This window comes from Gossypium hirsutum, chromosome A01 (assembly GCF_007990345.1).
Source record: "Gossypium hirsutum isolate 1008001.06 chromosome A01, Gossypium_hirsutum_v2.1, whole genome shotgun sequence".
In the NCBI taxonomy this organism is placed as follows: Eukaryota; Viridiplantae; Streptophyta; class Magnoliopsida; order Malvales; family Malvaceae; genus Gossypium; species Gossypium hirsutum.
In genome coordinates, this window is record NC_053424.1 from 110,409,496 (window position 1) to 110,428,879 (window position 19,384).

General features: G+C 34.2%; 2 protein-coding genes and 1 pseudogene across 2 annotated transcripts; all 3 read right to left on the reverse strand.

The window, feature by feature from the left end:
* Window positions 1–307: 307 nt before the first annotated feature.
* LOC107925353 (potassium transporter 5-like) lies at window positions 308–11,115 on the reverse strand (annotated as a pseudogene).
* Window positions 11,116–13,795: 2,680 nt separating this feature from the next.
* On the reverse strand, window positions 13,796–15,198 carry LOC107925352 (uncharacterized). Its single transcript, XM_016856014.2, has 5 exons — window positions 15,039–15,198; window positions 14,835–14,936; window positions 14,486–14,556; window positions 14,340–14,402; window positions 13,796–14,252 (listed from the first exon to the last, which is right to left on the reverse strand). The coding sequence occupies exons 1-5, from the start codon at window positions 15,100–15,102 to the stop codon at window positions 13,962–13,964; spliced, it is 591 nt and encodes a 196-aa protein (XP_016711503.1). The 5' UTR covers window positions 15,103–15,198; the 3' UTR covers window positions 13,796–13,961.
* A 2,053-nt stretch (window positions 15,199–17,251) lies between these two features.
* LOC107925408 (probable xyloglucan endotransglucosylase/hydrolase protein 10) lies at window positions 17,252–18,689 on the reverse strand. The gene is made up of 4 exons (XM_016856068.2): window positions 18,456–18,689; window positions 18,262–18,362; window positions 17,991–18,184; window positions 17,252–17,899 (listed from the first exon to the last, which is right to left on the reverse strand). Exons 1-4 carry the CDS (start codon window positions 18,643–18,645, stop codon window positions 17,497–17,499), a joined length of 888 nt encoding a protein of 295 aa, XP_016711557.1. The 5' UTR covers window positions 18,646–18,689; the 3' UTR covers window positions 17,252–17,496.
* Window positions 18,690–19,384: the final 695 nt, after the last annotated feature.

Consider the following 19,384-nt stretch of genomic DNA (forward strand, 5'->3'; position numbering starts at 1 on the left):
TCGTATTTTATTTAAATAAGAATTTGGGTCACTTAATTCTAACAGAGAGGATAGAAAGTTGCACAAACATCATTCTTTTTTTTTTACAAATCATGGTCTTTATTGCACGCACCAAAGAATAAAAAAGTTGGGGTTTAGTTTAACATTAATTTTATCCAAGTAATTTTGTCTCAAGGTATTTGAAACATCTCCATCCGTTTCACTTGTTCAACTAAATCTGGTTTCTGAGAATTCTACAAATGCTACACCAAATGTTCACTACTGATTTTAGCATTGGAAAATGAGGGTGATTGCTTTAAAACTGAAGTTGGCACCAGTTTAACTTGCATCTCAATGATTCACTTTGCGATTAAAATTCAATACAAGGACAACAACACTAGCAGGAAAATTCAACAGGTCATTTCAGATTCTTCGGAATATAATAGTTCAGAAATTTCTACATTACTTATTAACCAACCAAATAAATATTGTTTTCAAGAGAGCTCAACTATCCTTGTCCGCTTCTTTGATCGACTTTTTCCTGTTGCTTTACGGACAGCATCCTCGTTGACTGTGTTGGATTTTTCATGTTCCGTTGGACAAGATGTTTCCTTATCATCATTACCATCATCATAGCTTTCCTCATCACTGCTATCATCTGATTCTGTTTCGCTACTACTACTATTGCCAGCTACCATAATTGGTGGCTGATTGCCAGCAATTGCGGATTCAGCAGCAGCCAGAGCTTGAGGTGTGTGAAGATCAGCTACACCTAACATCAAACTTTGTTTTACAATATGCAACCAAAACATATTAACAAACTCATATACTCTTCGATGTGCACAATTCAAGAGAGAGTGAAGGAGAGTTCAATTTTAATGTTACCATTTCAATGACTTCAGAATCATTCCCATTGAGTACTTCAATATCATATGCTTGAGAATTATTCTACATTATGATAAACAAGAACATAGTTTAGAAATTAAAAAGAGTGTTTACTGATGACAAATTTGACAAAAAAAAGAAAAAACCTATGCATCAAGCTCCAGCCTTTTATTAGCTTCTGCCATGACTTCCAAGAAATCTTTCAATTTCCCCAAAACTGTAGCACTCAAAAGAAGAAAACTGCAATACTCAAAAAATTTGTTTTGTTTGTTTTAGCATTATCTTGAAATTATAGACAAAGTCTAAATAGAAGAAAACAAAATATAAAAGATCATATAACATATGGGTGTCATAAATGTGTTGTGCTTAACAACTGCGTGTGTAGCAGCATTGTAATTTTAATTTACCCGAAGCAAAGATATATTTTATTGACAAATCTACCGCACTATACTTACATATATATTATATGTAAACTCACTTATCATTTCATCAAGTCCTCTAAATCTCGAATGTCATTCCAACCCTTAGAAGTCTGGTTTGTGGTATCATCATCACTTTCTCCCCTTGCCTGAAGTTTCTCCTCAGAAAATTATACCCATAATCCACAATCATCCTTTTTGTATAGGAAGAATCGGATTTAGCTATCACTTCAGCTTCTCCTAGGAGGTAAATAATTCCTTCATCCTTTACTTTCTGAACAAACTGAATCTCTTCTTCAGCTACCAGTATGGGTGGTGCTGCTGAAACAATCCCACTCAACGAGTTATTTGATTTGGCCTCATTGAATGACTGGATGGAGGCTGAGGAACGACAAGATTGGTTAAGCTGGTTCAGTGTTTCCTCTACAAAAACTACCCTTCTACTACTTCCTTTGTCTTTTTCTTGATTTATTAGAATATTGGAGCTCTGGGGCGGGTTCTCTACAGCAACGGCCTCTCCTTCAGCTATGAAATATTCATGACGAATGAATTCCTTCAACTTCTCAACCAGTTGTTGCTCAAACTCTACAGGTGTTCCCATGAAATCCTTATTGTACAGGCTCAATTATGCCCGGCCCAAACTAAAAGACCAAACCCAATTAAATACAAACCCTAAAGCCCAAATCTTAGCCCCCTGCAGAGAAGAGAAAACAGCAGCAGCCCTCAAACCTCAGCAGCACACTAAGCCAATCAATGGCCGCCTCGCGCACCACCACCGGCATATGCTCCCTCCATGCGTCTGACACGCCCATACCCTGCAAACACAAACAACAAAAACAGCAGCCACAACAGAGGAATGAGTGAATTTTTTATTGTTATTGTAATCGGTTATAAAACCGAAGGGAGAAATTTTGACAGGGGGGATCGATTGTATTTTGGGGAGAGGGAACCGATTGAAAATAGGGGAATTTTTTTGGGAATAAAAAAAACATTGTATTTTTATACACACAAAGATTGAAATATAAAAAAAAAGAGCAATCAAAAAGAAAAAAGGGATTTCAAAAGTCTTGTACATTGTTTTTCTTGGGTCTATTTCATTTTTTTTTTGCTCTGCATGCGTTTTAGTATAATAAAGAGAAGATAGAAGACTTACTTTGCGAACGAGCCACCAAATCCTCGTCTTCTTCACCGGCGTCGAAGGTTGAGAGGGGTTTTGAGGCCGAAATTGATGAGCCTTGAGGCTGGGCTTTAAATGAAGGCATAAGGGGAACGCTTTGGTAGACCACCATCCATCGTTCATGGTGGACTGATGGTGGTTGAACGGCAGACCAAATGGGGGCAAACATTTTGGGTTTCCCCTTTTTCTTTCCTTTTTTGTTTTTTTGCTGCAATGTTTAATTGATTTTAGGGTTATAGATTTTTTTTAGTTAAAAGGTGGCTGCATTTGAAAAAGGGTATAAAAAAGGGGTTTTAAATTATTTGTAAAAAGGAAGGCCCGCATTTCAACTTGTTTAACAGGCCTGATCTGCGCCTTTTAAGTTGAAAATAGGGGAATTTCACATTGAGTCCTCCCCCTTTGTGCAAGCACTCAACCATGCCTTATTTATTTCACTTCCTTTTTTTAATTTGGCTTCAAAATTTACGCATGTTGGCAATTCGGTCCGCGTCTAAGCACTACATTATGGACCTGGATTATTTCCAGTTTTAGTCCTTGTGCATTTGCGCACCTTACACAGTGGTCCCCCATGTTGGTTTCTTTATTTTCAGATTACCCCTTTTATTTTAAATTTATTTTAATTAGGCTTATTATCTATTCAATACTTATTTCCAAAAGGATTCATTCAATTTTTTTATTTTTTATTACTATTTTTATTTATTTATTTTTTTTCCTCTTTTTGCCGAGATTGCTTTATTGGTTTTGCCTTGTTGAAAAATCATTGTTTTGGAATTTTCATGTTATATTATCCTAACATTTTGTATAATATTCCATTTAAAGACTTTTATATATATGTATATATATACACGTATATTTTAAAATCTAGATTATTTGTGTTTTCTACTGCACGTATTATTATTATTATTATCTTCATGTTATATTTTATCTTTTATTATTATGCACCTCCTATTTTGATTTTTATTTTATTTTGAGCCACTTTATTTGTTTTGTTGTTGCAATTTGATTATTAATATTGTCATCATTACTATCATAGTATTTTTATTATTATTCCTTTTTAATACTCTACCTAGATTATTATCCAACATTACTTTAACTATTTGTTTGTTATTTTTATTTCTAAATGTAATATTATACGCACACCTATTTATCCTTAAATTTTGTATTACTTCAAGTTGTTTGATTTATTTATTTATATAATTTCGATTTTTTTCTTTTTGTTCATTATTACATATATTTCTTAAATATGATTGTTTATAATCTCATGTTTTCACCAAATCTTACTATCGCCATTGTTATATTATTTTAACCCTTCTTTGTTATTTATTTATTTCTTTTTGATGTTTTCATATTCATTTTTTATACATATTCCACTTTCTTTCATTATTATTCTTATGTATATCATGGTTTAATTAATATTAGATTTAGTTGCTAATTGCCCCGGCATACTCATTGTTTTATTATTATAGATAAGTCGTTATGTTGTTTATTCGTGTTATCATTCAATTATTATTCCAATCACATCATGAGCCATGTTAAAGGTTCATTCTTTACACTGAAACTCAAATGATATGCATATTTTTAAACATTGCATACATATTTATTTGAATATACAAAAATAAAATAAGGCAATATTCCGTTCTTGGAAATTCGAGAAAATCGTGTCCTAATTTACTGGGTTTCGATTTTTCTCATTTAACTTAAATAACGGCATATTCTTTTAAATCATAATACGAGTTTTAAATAAAATGCTTACTCTCTGAGATTTTAGGTGTTGTATTCTAACTCACTGGATGTGACATCTTATTACCTTGAGATAAGGTTTTTTGCAAATAAGGCAATATTTCGTGTTTGGAAATTTCGAGAAATCATGCCCTACGTGTTGGGTTTCGATTTATCATTTGACCGAATAAACGGATATCCTTTTTAAAATTTCAATGCATGAGATTTGGAAATCATGAGATGATTTTGGGTATCGAAGGTTGGAAATGTCGTGTCCTACGTGTTGGATGTGATATTTTACTCCTTCGAAATAAGAGAATCTTAATATCCACTTCAAGTTAGCTAAACATTCATAAAAAGGGATCGTATTTCAAAATTTATTTTAAAGCTTTTCAATTTTCGATATTAAGACATTAATTAATCAATTAGGTACCAATTTTGGGCGTTATGAGGGCGCTAATCCTTCCTCGTACGTAACCGACTCCCGAACCCGTTTTCTCAAATTTCATAAACCAAAATATCGTTTTAGTAAACTAAAATGTTTTATTAAAACAAGGGTGATCCGATCACGCCCAATAAAGATCGGTGGCGACTCCCGTTTTAATTTTCACTTTCAAACCAAAGTCGATCCCCGTTTTTTAAAATAATGTATCTTACAACACAACGGAACATTCGATACTCTCTTGGTTCCACATGTCTGAAGAGAAAACGCTCCTCTGGTGTTACCTTGCTGATTGGAAGTTTCTTAATGGAGACAAAGACTAGAACTGAATGGATGGAAGGAATGCTGGAAATGAAATGAGAGAAGATGGGAGGTATGCCTTGAACCAACTCTGAGTACAAAAGACCAATTCCTGGTGCCCGGTTTATCCTTGGATCTTCTCCCAGTTGCTTAATGTATTCCTTTGAAACCTTATTGTTGATCTCAAATTCGTATTTTTTTTGGTGCACGTAGTGCCATATTCCCATGATTGTCATTAGGATAAGTGAGAAGACCAGTGGAAGGTAGCCACCTTCAAAGAATTTATACAAGACTGATGAGAGATATATGGTCTCTATAGTGCCGAAGAACACACAGAAGAGAGCAATCCATAATATGTTTGTCTTCCATATAACAAGCATGATAAGAGTAACCATACATGTTGTGATTACCATTACAGTTACAATAGCAATTCCTGTAAACCCAAGAGAAATGAAGTGTTATCCTTGATATTAATTTCAGTTAACTACAATTCATATACACAAATAAACTTCAAAATAAAATTTTAAGTTTTGCATTTCAAATTTGTTGAAATTTGGGTTACGAGCTTAATTACCATAGGCATGACCAATATTTTCTGTGGTTCTGAACCCAATAGTGACTGCAACACAAGCAATCATGAGCATGTAGTTGATTTCTGGTATATAAACCTGCCCCTCATACTCAGTGGAGGTATGGACCACCTTAACTCTTGGAAAACATCCCAGTGTTAACGACTGAGAGATAATTGAAAATGCTCCTGATATCATAGCTTGGCTTGCAATAATGGAAGCAGCTACAGCTACCACAAATGTTGGCCAATAGAGTGGATCTACATAATATCCAAATAAAATACATTATTCATCACAAAACTTGTTTTCGAAGCATCCATTTTCATACTCGTCTTAACAAAAGATGTTTACCTGGAATAGATTTGTAGAAAGTGTCCCCAACGTGTTCAGGGTGTTTTGTGAGGTAGGCAGCTTGGCCACAATATACAATAAGTAAAGAAGGCAAGGTAATAGTGGAGAAGCTAATCTGCAGATCCATGCACAAACAAACAACTGTTGAATAATATATATGTACAACAGTTTCCTATCAAACCATCCTATTTTCCACTGGTTGCATGAACTCGAACACTGAAGTGACCCAGATCAGCAAACATAGCCTCGGTTCCTATTTTCAAATGTCCATACAATTTATACATAAAAAGGAAGAGTATCAAAATAACAAAAAGATATAAAGTAAAAGCTGGAAGCACTCACCTGTAATGCAAAGTACTACTTCTCCAAGTGATATCCACCCTTTCTTACCGCGTCTTTTGAAGTAACCCACTATATACAACGGATTAAACGCTCGTAATACGCCCCAACCATGTGAGGAGGTTGTACGAACCAATACCACTTAGCAAGGTAAACCACAGGCATATGATTGGGGCAAATGAATATCCCAATTTGTTAGTTCCAAATCGTTGAACGCAGAATAGGATAACCAGAATTACCACAGAAATTCCCACCACAGCGTCTGAATATTATTCAATCATTTTACGTCAATACGTGTATTTATGCAAAAAATGGTTGAAGAAGTAAGAGTTATACCTTGCCCGAAGGAATCGATGCCACCAACCGCAGAAAGAACTGTGGAAAAGAAAGAATATTATATTAATGTAAATGAGTTATAAGTAAAAGGTTAATAAACTCACTGTCTTGATTGAATCGATGGTAGTGACAAATTGTGAGCAGATATGTAGGGAATACCTGAGATAGATGGGGTCAAAACCCCATCACCTATAACCATTAAGGTCGCAAGGATAGTGACCACGAAAATAGCAAGTTTGGCTTTTAAACTGTTCTCCATCTTTCCTCTAATTTTATATGCTCGATTCAACTGGCTGGAAGGAGTGTCCAACTGGTAGTTAGACAGCTCTCTATCCTCTGGTTGTTGATTCGGAAGTAAGCTCAATTTCACATGTCGGCACAACAGAGAATACAGCGCAAACGTTCCACCTGAACAATCATAGAAATTAACTATGGTAGATAGCGCTGACCACGTAGCTAGTTAGGAATAACTCTATTTAATTTTACCTTCACCGTTGTCATTGGCTCTCAAGACAAGGAATGCATACTTGAAAAATGGGATTAGAACTATGGAGTAAATGATGAGGAAAAGAACCGCAATAAGGTTATCTTGGTGACCAATACCGTCAGTGAAAGTACTGGCATATACATAAAGTGGAGATGTTCCAATATCTCCGTATATCACTCCAATAGACTGAAATGCTAATTGTTGCGGAAGCGACGATAATATTAATAACAATATTATCAGAAATATTTAGATAATTATTATGCCAACAATTATACTAAGAAAATTCCCAGTTAAATTGGAGGGGTCACAATGGTCCCGCTTAAAACCCAACAACTAGACAGAACTCACTTAGATATTTATAGCAATAATAACTAAATAAATATAACCAACATAAAGCTATTAAATAAAAGCAAACAAATAAGAAATAAAATACCAGAGATTTAACGAGGTTCGGCCAATTTAGCTTACGTCCTCGGACACTACCAAATCAATATTTCCTCTAGAAATATTACAAAGGAGAAGATTTTGGGATGATACAACCAAAGGGGGAAGGGTTCTATATATAACAAACCAAACCCCCTCCATTTCTATCTTTTCCTAATGTGGGATATTGCCAATATTCAACAAATCTCCACCTTGGCAATATTCCACATCTTCGAACATCTTCTCATAACACAAACTTCAATAGTGTCTTCAAATTTGCAACCAATCGCCTTCTTCCCTTTTGGTAGTTGTGCCAGCTTCCACGTCTTGTTTTTCTCTAGAGATTGCATTTCCTCTTCCATTGCACCTAACCATCTATTATTCTCTAAACTCTGAATGGCTTCGGTGTAAGTGGATGGAATATTATCAACAACTGGAAGTGCATAAGCTACCATGTCAGTGAAACGAGCAGGTTTCTGAATTTCTCGTCTCTGCCTTCTGACTGCAATTGGCTCTGATTGCTGTTGAGGTTCTTGGGTAGAAACCTCTTCCTCATCTGACTCTGCATCTGCCAATGAAGAATCACTAGTGGTACCTTTTGCTGGAATTACCACACTCTGCTCAAACTCCACCTGCTGCGGAGTACACTCCACCTGCTGCGAAGTACTACTCACTCCTTCTGGATTTACCTTATTCAACATGGCAGATTCATGAAAGGTAACATCCCTACTGATTATCGTCTTCTTTGCCTCTAGACACCACAAACGATATCCCTTAACACCAGCATTGAAGCCCATGAATAGAGCCTTCTTTGCTCTTGGATCTAACTTTGATTCTTTCACATGATAATATGCAATAGAACCAAAAATGCGCAAGGTGTCATAATCAGTAGCAGGTTTTCCATACCATTTCTCCAAAGGAGTCTTGCCATTTATAGCAGATGATGGCAAATGATTGATGAGATGTTGAGCGTACGTCACAGCCTCAGTCCAAAACTTTCTATCTAATCCAGCATTAGATAACATACATCGAACTTTCTCCACAAGCGTTCGATTCATACGCTCTGCCACCCCATTCTGTTGCGGTGTTCCACCTACGGTGAAGTGCCTTACTATGCCACAATCTTGGCATATCTTCAGGAAAGGATCGCTTTTATATTCTCCACCGTTGTCTGATCGGAGAACCTTAATCTTCCTTCCTGTCTGATTTTCAACTTTAGTTTTCCACTTAAGGAAAACTTCAAGCACCTCATCTTTGTTCTTCATAGGAAACACCCAAACTCGTCTGGAAAAATCATCAATAAAGGTGACAAAATAACGTCTTCCTCCAAGTGATGGAGTCTTGGACGGTCCCCATACATCAGAATGCACATAATCCAGAATACCTTTAGTATTGTGAATCCCAGTGCCAAATTTCACCCTTCGTTGTTTTCCCAGAACACAATGCTCGCAAAATTCAAGTTTGCAAGTCTTTGTACCTTTCAATAATCCTTGCTTGGCTAGAGTTTGCAAGGATTTTTCACCAGCATGGCCCAAACGCATATGCCACAGCTGTGTTGCCTCAGCGTCCTTCTTGGTACTCGTAATTGCTGCTGCTGTTGTCCCGACCACTGTACTACCTTGGTAGTAATACAGATTGTTCTTTCTTATGCCTTTCAACATCACCAATGCTCCTGAAGTTGCTTTAAGAACTCCATCTCGTATTGTCACAACTAGGCCTTTAGATTCTAACGACCCCAAAGAGATGAGATTCTTCTTCAACTTTGGGACATATCGTACATCCCGCAAAATTCTAGTAGATCCATCATGACTCCTCAGTTTAATTGAACCTATCCCGGCTATTTTACATGTGTTATCATTACCCATGTAAACAACCCCTTCATCTAGTTTTTGAAATTCAAAGAACCATTCCCGAATGGGACACATATGATAGGAACAACCAGAATCCATGATCCACTCATCTGCATATAATGTTGAAGATGTCATACTAAGAGAAAAGTCTGACTCTGCTTCACTATTGCATTCTGCAACATTTGCATCTTGCGGAGTCTTCCCTTTTTTCTTCAATTTTGGACAATCTTTCTTCCAATGTCCTTTTTCTTTGCAAAAAAAACATTCATCTTTGGCAACAGCTCGACCTTTGGACTTTCTTCTCTTCCCCTTAGACTGACTTTGCTGACGACCTCTTGTTACCAATGCTTCCACTGCTGCTTCACCTGAACCTTTCAACTTATCCTTTCGGCGTAGTTCATAGCTATACAATGCAGCAGTTACTTCATTGAAAGTTACTTCCGATTTTCCATGAAGTAGAGTAGTTTCAAGGTACTCAAACTCCTCAGGAAGCGATCCCAACAACATTAACGCCAAGTCTTCGTCTTCAAAAGTCACATCCAAATTCAACAAATCAGCCACCAGCTGATTAAAATTGGTAATGTGCTCGTTCATCGTGGTACCAGGAACATAACTGAAACGAAACAGTCTTTTCTTCATATGTAACTTATTTTGACTGTTCTTCTTCAGAAATTTCTCCTCCAATGCTTTCCACAATTTACTTGCAGAAGTCTCTTTACTGAATGTATACTTCTGCTCTCTGGAAAGACATGATCGAATTGTACCACATGCCAATCGGTTGATGGTCTTCCATTCTTTATCATCAACCCCTTCTGGTTTTTCTTCCTCAATGGCAATATCTAGACCCTGTTGAAAGAGGGCATCTAGAAGCTCACTTTGCCACATGCCGAAATGACCTGTTCCATCAAAAATTTCCACTGCAAATCTCGTATTTGCAGTTCCAATCCTCGGCAAAATGTACGAAGTGGAAGTTGTTGATATGGATGGTTTTTCTTCTGTCATTTTTGCCATAGCTTCTACTTAATAGCCACCAAATGCAGAATACCCACAAGCTTTCGGAAATGTTTCTGATGTGTAAGATCAGACTAAGCTGCAAACACAGAGCATACTACAAAACCTTGGCTCGGATACCAATTGTTGCGGAAGCGACGATAATATTAATAACAATATTATCAGAAATATTTAGATAATTATTATGTCAACAATTATACTAAGAAAATTCCCAGTTAAATTGGAGGGGTCACAATGGTCCCGCTTAAAACCCAACAACTAGACAGAACTCACTTAGATATTTATAGCAATAATAACTAAATAAATATAACCAACATAAAGCTATTAAATAAAAGCAAACAAATAAGAAATAAAATACCAGAGATTTAACGAGGTTCGGCCAATTTAGCTTACGTCCTCGGACACTACCAAATCAATATTTCCTCTAGAAATATTACAAAGGAGAAGATTTTGGGATGATACAACCAAAGGGGGAAGGGTTCTATATATAACAAACCAAACCCCCTCCATTTCTATCTTTTCCTAATGTGGGATATTGCCAATATTCAACACTAAACTCAACGTCCTCATCCAATCCACCTGTACAAAATTACATAAAGTAAACAAAAGCTTGTAGGTTTAGGCAATAAATAAATGAGTGTAGTCCGGAGCGACAACCTTGGAATGGGGGGACTTGGTTGAAGAAAATGAAAGTGTGCCTGCCTCCAAATTGAGAGAATCCACACGGCACAGCTTGGCCCGCGATAACTTTCGTTCTTTTAGTCGGTTTTTATCAGCTTCTGCTGCTGCCATCTCTTTCTCCTCACCTTTCTCCACATTCTCGGCCATACCTGCTTTGTTCTCTTCCATAAGTTGCAATGACGGTGAGAAATGAAGTGAAAGGTTGGCAATTTATTTATAGGCATTTAGTTCAAAAGATCTGGATTTATGATTTGATTTATGAATGAATGGCATAATGCAACATGTGAACAGCATTAAAAAAATTATTTTTATTTATTTTTAATAATTCACTTCTGTAAAAGAATTTATTTACAAATAGGAATGTTCATTTAAAGAATAAACTTAAATGGGGATTTTAATTTCTATTTATACCTTGATGTCCATCTTGGCATAGAAGTTAATTTGGAGTTTTTCTCTTTAGCATTTCTTTTTTGGAATATTTTATTATTTTAACATTAAATAATTAAATAACAAATTATTTTGGTTAAAAAAAAAAGAGAAAAACTACCCTCTAATAGTGCAATAAGATAATATAAAATAAGTTGATACTATCTTTTAAATTTACATAATGTAAACCTACGCTACAAAATAATTTACTTATATCAATGTAAAATTAATATGATTTTACTATTAATGTTTTACATCAACTGAATTTATCATAAACTACTTAAATATTAATCATATATAAAATTACATAGATATAAATAGATTTCTTTTCAAACATTTTTCTTAGAGAAAATTAGTAAAACTCAATAATATATTCCTGATGTATGCTAAGTCTAAAATAAAGTATCATAAATTAATGTCACACTATTTTCTTTTTTCCTTCTCTTTCCAAATAAATGTACAACGTTAGACATATTATTTTAATAAATTAGTGTTGGAAGTGGTGATCCTACATATGTCCTACGTTGTACCAGTTAAGTGCTCCCGCCCCTCCTCAGCCCCTCTTTAGCTAGTATATGGGCTAACTACCATCTACCTCAGGTATAATTCTTCCTTCTTCAACCATTTTTTGCCTGCATAAATACACGTATTGACGTAAAAATGGTTGAATAATATTCAAACGTTGTGGCGTGAATTTTTGTAGTAATTCTGGTCATCATGTTCTGCATTCAACGATTTGGAACTGACAAATTGGGATATTCACTTGCATCAATCATATGCCTGTGGTTTACCTTGCTAAGTGGTATTGGTTTGTACAACCTCTTCACATATGGTTGGGGTGTCTTACGTGCGTTTAATCCGTTGCATATAGTGGACTACTTCAAAAGACGCGGTAAGAACTGGTGGATATCACTTGGAGAAGTAGTACTTTGCATTACCAGTGAGTGCTTCTAGCTTTTACTTTATATCTTTTTGTTATTTTAATACCCTTCCCTGTTATGTCTAAATTGTATGGACATTTGACAATAGAAACCGAGGCTATATTTGTTGATTTGGGTCACTTCAGTGTTCGAGCAGTTCAAGTAAATTATTTACTTCATGCAACCAGTGGAAAATAGGATGGTTTAATAGGAAACTGTTGTACATATATATTATTCGACATTTGTGTGTTTGTGCATGAACATCTTTACCTGACTCTTCATTACCATTTTTATGGCACCTTATTTCATTTTCTCAGCGATCAAAAGTTTGCATTTGCAGCATCTTATTTTTTTTCTTAATATATATTATAAATTTCTATATTTTTTGTAATTTTTTTTTATTTTTAGGATTTTAGTCTTTTTATATTTTAGATTTTAAAATTCAAGTTTAAATATTAACACTGTTAAAATTATTTTATCAAATTCAGATTTATTATAAAATTATTTTTTAATTACATGATTAGTAAGTGAGTATTTTTTTTTACTTTAAAATGCGGCATTAACAGATTTAACAAAAAAAAAACAGTGTTAATAACTAAATTTAAAATGACTAAATTTTTAAAAATAAAAATACAAAGGCTAAATGTCAAATTTATGAAGAATATAAAGACTTATCGTATAATTTTGCCCTTCATTTTTCAAATTTGGGAAAGACTCAGAGGCTTACACCATCTCGATACAGAAAATGATAATAATTTAGTTCAATTGTTATTCACGCCAAACTCAATTATTATTGTTTTTTCTAGTCATTTTTTATTTACTGGGTGGAAGTATCGTATACACTTTCCAACAGTAGAAGTGTACAGGTGAGTACTTTAAGCTTTTACTTCATATCTTTTTGTTATTTTGATACCCTTCCCTTTTATGTCTAAATTGTATGGACATTTAACAGTACTGATGCCTATTTTATCCAGCATATGCCAATAAATTTGTGAATGTGATCAAAGTCCAAGTGAAGATAGTAGTCTTAGCAGGCTTTACAATTAGTCACTGTCATCATCAAATTACAATCTCCATATTATCCATGGATATGTGTGATTTATAATCGTTTTACAGTAAAATATTTACGGAAGATGTAATATGTAGTGGCCATTGCCTTGATGCTCTAGTTGAGCTTATTAGGCTCGAAGCACTCAGTTTAGCAAGGAAGATTTGCTGTGGAGAGGATAGAAAGTTGGCACAAACATCATTCTTTTTTTTACAAATCACGGTCTATATTGTCTGCACCAAAGAATAAAAAAGTATGGGTTTAGTTTAACATTAATTTTATCAAAGTAATTGTCTCAAGATATTTGAAACATCTCCATCCATTTCACTTGTTCAACTAAATCTTGTTTCTGAGAATTCTACAAATGCTGCACCAGATGTTCACAACTGATTTTAGCATTGGAAAATGAGGGTGATTGCTTTAAAACTGGAAGTTGGCACCAATTTAACTTGCATCTCAATGATTCACTTTGCGGTCAAAATTCAATACAAGGACACCAACACTAGCAGGAAACTTCAACAGGTCATTTGAGATTCTTCGGAATATAATAGTTCAGAAATTTCTACATTTCTTCTTGACCAACCAAATAAATATTGTTTTCAAGAGAGCTCAACTATCCTTGTCCGCTTCTTTGATCGACTTTTTCCTGTTGCTTCACAGACAGCATCCTCGTTGACTGTGTTGGATTTTTCATTTTCCGTTGGACAAGATGTTTCCTCATCATCATTACCATCATCATAGCTTTCCTCATCACTGCTATCATCTGATTCCGTTTCGCTACTACTACTGTTGCCAGCTACCATAATTGGTGGCTGATTGCTAGCAATTGCAGATTCAGCAGCAGCCAGAGCTTGAGGTGTGTGAAGATCAGCTACACCTAACATCAAATCCTGTATTACAAAATGCAACCAAAACATATTAACAAACTCATATACTATTCGATGAGCACAATTCAAGAGGTTCAATTTTAATGTTACCATTTCAATGACTTCAGAATCATTCCCATTGAGTACTTCAATATCATATGCTTGAGAATTACTCTACATTATGATAAACAAGAATATAGGTTAGAAATTAAAAAGTGTGTTTACTGATGACAAATTTGACAAAAAAAAAAAAAAACCTTTGCATCAAGCTCCAGCCTTTTATTAGCTTCTGCCATGACTCCCAAGAAATCTTTCACTTTCCCCAAAACTGCAATACTCAAAAGAAGATTTCAGCACAAAACAGAAGCTTCCACATTCTAATGCCCATGAAACACGTAATCATCTCTAAACAAGCTGGACCTCTCATAATTCTGCCTACAAGTCAAAGTTTTTTTTTAACAGTCCTCAAGTCTGAAACAATGATCATTATTCCATTCCCAAATCACATGCTATCAGTTTCAGATTCTTTAAAAGCTGTATATATGTTTAGCATAAATAATGGTACAAAATAACTACTTCAAAAAAGAAAGATGGAAGAAAGCTTACCTTGGCTTTTAGGAAAAGGAGTGAAGGGGGGTTTCTTGGAAGGATCAGGTTCATGAGTTTGAGGCTCCGAGTCCTTTTTCTTACAAACAAGTAGAGCGCATTCTGTTGAACATGTAAAACCGTCAAACACACACACACACAGATAATGAAATTTCAATGGATAGAAAACAAAGTTAGCATAAAATTAGATAGGAGCTTAGTTACCTAAGGGTGAAGAAGAGGATTTATTGTGTTCAAACCGTAGAAGATCTTTGCTTGAGCTTCCCATCTGTATATTTAGTTGAGAAACAAGCGGTTCCTTGTTCAGTCGGCAGCCTATAGGGTTTATGTAAACTAGAGTTTGAGCTTTTGTTACTTTTTGTTCTGTTTTAACATGATTTGGGAAGTATTATGGGCTTTATCCACTTTTATTAAATGGACCAGCCCTTGTTTTTAATATTGAAAGCCTTTTTCAGGTTGGGCTTAAACTCATGTAGTGTGAGGCTCCTTTTACTCGGTTTTAATAACTTTAATTTCTATTTTAGTCATTAATATATGAATTTTTTTCAATTTGATCACAAAACTATCCAAATTTGTTTTTACTGTTCAGTTTGAAACAACTAAATGATGTTATAAACTAAACAAATGGCCACTCAATTATGAGAATGTTTATCCAACTATAATTTTTTTTTGATTTAGTCATCATGCGGCTAAGTTAATAAATAAAGTTTGATGTGATATTTTTTATTGGTCTAATAATAATTTTAGCTCTTCAATATTTATATTTTCTATCAATTTAGTCTTAATTCTAAAAATCAATAAATTTAGTCTTCAATATTTACCAAATTTATCAATTTAATCCTAATTATTGCCTTTTTTTTCTCTCTCTCTACCTATTCTTTTATTCTCTTAGCCAATGTTATTCAATGCAAGAAATTTTAAAAGTTTCAAATCTCCTATACCAAAAAGATCATAAGTGGTCGATAATTTTTTTTTAACACTTTAGACTAAACGATGCTTATCCAACACTAAAAAATTCAAAGATTTTTAATTTTCGACAGTAAAAGATCATAAATTGTTGGAAAGTTCTTTTTTATATATTTTTTTATGTTAAAATAGTGATTCTCTAATGCTCAAAAACTATGGTGGTCTGTTCACACCATTCTAATGCTAAATCGAAACAACCATCACCTTTTTTTGTGCCAATAAAAATTCTAGTCCGTACTAGTTGCACTAACTTCTTTCGATCAAGTCTGATCGCACTAGCCAAAACATGGTCCACCAGCCGATGCATAAATAATATAAAAATTATTTTTTTAATTTTTTATTATTATGTTAAAGATTTAATTGGGATGTGACAGATCAAAAAGGACTTTACCAATATGTAAAAGTTTAAAAAAGTTTTTATGGACATACTTTCATATTTAAAATATAATAATAATAAACTCACTCACCTGATATAAAAAAAAAAATCTCCACTCGCCATTCAAATTCTTTCATAAATGGAGAGAAGTTAAATCCCTAAAAATTGATGATGGGTTTTTATTATTAATTTTGGATTTATATAAATGATATAATTTTATTTTTTGAGTTGTGAGTCATTTATATAATTGATGAATATTTTATATTTAAAATTTATTTAGTATCATCCATTTGATATTTGTAAATATATTTATATACATATATTAAATATTTTTTTTAAAAATATTGATAAATTCGAAATGATACACCAAAACAAACTAGTACCATACATATCAATTCCAATTGAAAATCAGTGTGTCCGCTAATGAGGTACTGACTACCTTATCAAAAAGCCAAATATTACTATTATAAAAAATCATTAAAAAAACTTGTAAGAAATTATTATCAAATACTAGTAATGTATAGGACTAAGTTTATTTATTTCTTTAGAGTTCATATTAAACTAATACAACATATAAGTATTGAATGGCAAAATTTGTTATTAGGTCAATAAAAAAAATCACGTCAAACTTCTATTATCAACTTAACAGAATGGTAACTAAAAAAATCTAATTTCGAAAGCTTTAGTGACATCGAAAAAATTTTATAGTTGAGTAACCAAAACAAAAACATTTTCATAGTTAGGTGATCATTCATGTAATAATCACATCGTCCAACCATTTCAGACTTAATGACATAATGACTAAAAAACCGAATTCGGATAATTTAGTGATCAAATTGAAAATTTTCATAATTCGGTTACAAAAATAGAAACACAAGAAAAATTCAGTGACTAATTAAGTAGTTTACCTAGTAAAATATCATGGTGTTGATATGCCTGCGAAGGGCGAAAAAGCCCAAGAATTTGCATTTTATCCGTTGCTGAATGCATAAGAAAAGGCCGAATGTTGAATTAAGATAATTGTTCATCGACATTTTACCATTTAAATGATTTGTTGCATTTACTGCAGGGAATCTGGCTAGAAACTTGACCAATATATTGAACATTGTCATCCCAGTGGAGACAGCTAATGCATAAAAAGTTCCAATACCTTACTTTCATCTACTGATAAAGATGATGTTAAGCAACGAAGCCCTAGGCTTGGAGGCTAAAAGTTTCTATACATGCTAATAGTTCATTAGAGCATAAGTATTATGAAAGAAAAATCTGCAACAATTAAAGCCAATGAACCGATTTGAAAACTATCTATTACATTTTGTATTAGTACTTGGGAAGGAAGCATTCCTTGGGAAGATTATTTTGGAATCTTTGGTTATCTTGGCAATAATCATAAACCATGTGGTAGTTCCTCACCCATTTGAACCATCTCTTCTGTACCCTGGTTAGAGTGCTAAAACTGCGTTTGTTCCACCAGTTGGCTGAGCTATCCGCCCTACAAAACCTTGGATTTCCTTTCCAAACACAGGCATCAATGGTGTAATTCTTGAATGAAGCTATGAAAGGACTCTTTGACCAATCAATTTTGTCTAATCCCCCGCGTGTCGCCCAGCTGTCCCCATTCCATAGGCTGGTTTTTATGCTCATTGGCTGCCACCTAGGATATGCCACTCCCTTTTCTGCATGGTTTCTATATAATCTAATAGGAATTGAATCTATCATAAACCTGAAATAAAGATGAAAATAATATCATCGGTGATGATTGATGAAACAAAGTACACAAATATGTGTTATCTTCTAAAGGACAACCAACTTACACAATTTGATGAAGATTCCATAGTATGGAATATGTATGGAAGTCCTCTGTTGGATCAAACCATAAATAAATCCTCTCTTCACGGTTGTCGAAACCATCAACATAGATATTTGTTTGCACTATATATGGCTGGCCACTCACATTGCCAAGAAACTCAAAATCTATCTCATCTCGATTAGGTTGATCCGATGCCAACTGCAATGTCAAAGCAATTTGGTTTATCGAATTACACAATGAATTAGAAACACTGAAATGAAGGGGAAATTGCTTACATAGTAGGCCAACACTGTCCCTGCTGAGTTCCCTGGCACTAGTTTAATTTGCATGTCCATTTGACCAAATAAGAACATTTGGTTTGATGCAAAACCAGATCCTGTATCAATTACAACAAATGTATAAGTATATGAAACCAAAGAGAAAAAAAAAAAAGGAAAGAATAGGAAGTTGTCTCTTGTTGCCATCATACCAGATACTTGATCAAGTTTCAGGCTTCTTTCCCTGCCATTAGATGAAGTGCTTACATGATCAGGAGCCCACATCACGAAGAAGTCTTTGTTGAAATCTCCGGTGGAAACAACCGAAGCTACTGAAACTCGAAAGAGATTCAAGATAAGAAGGCTGATAACTAAGGCCCTGCATTTCAAACAGTTCTTCATGGCTCTATTGACCCAAGGCTACAATATGGAAAGATAGGTTGTTCAATTGTATATATATATATATTGCATGGGATTATACAACAAAAGTATAAACAGGGAGGCAATGTTTGGTGGAATATCTTTAGGAGGAAGCAAAGAGGAATGTGAGGCTATTAGAATGCTGCAAGATGAGTTCTTAAAGGGATTGTTGTTCAAATTTCTATTAGAATGTGCTGTAAGCAGTGTAAAAATTAACTTTTCTTTTTAGGGACTCAATAAATTACTTGTATACCAAGGTTTATCCATATTCTCTAAGACCTCCAATTAACCTGTTTTTCCCCCCCTATTGGTGAATCATTGGATATAAACTAGAGCATTGCGGTCATTTAGGTAAAAGTAGTAAGCTTTGGGAAAACCCTCAGGCCTTCTTAACAAGAACCTTTTCAGCTGTTTTTTCCTGAGCAGAAGACAGTTTAGGAAGATAAAGAAACTGACAAAGAAATTTGCTTTCTTTCTCCTGGGTTTTTCTATTTCAAATAACTTTGTCTTTCAAGATACCTTTTTTTTTTTTTAGCACACATGCAAAGACTTTTGACTTTGGAGTTTATTCCTTACCTCCTTTTGTTGGGTGTATATGGTTTAATTATTCCTGTGGATTATCTTCAAAGCAAATTTAACCAAAGCAGAACATAAGAAAAATCATTAATATTACTACGAGCTGATTGATCCAGTAAGCTTTTTTGTTATTGTTGTTGTTAAT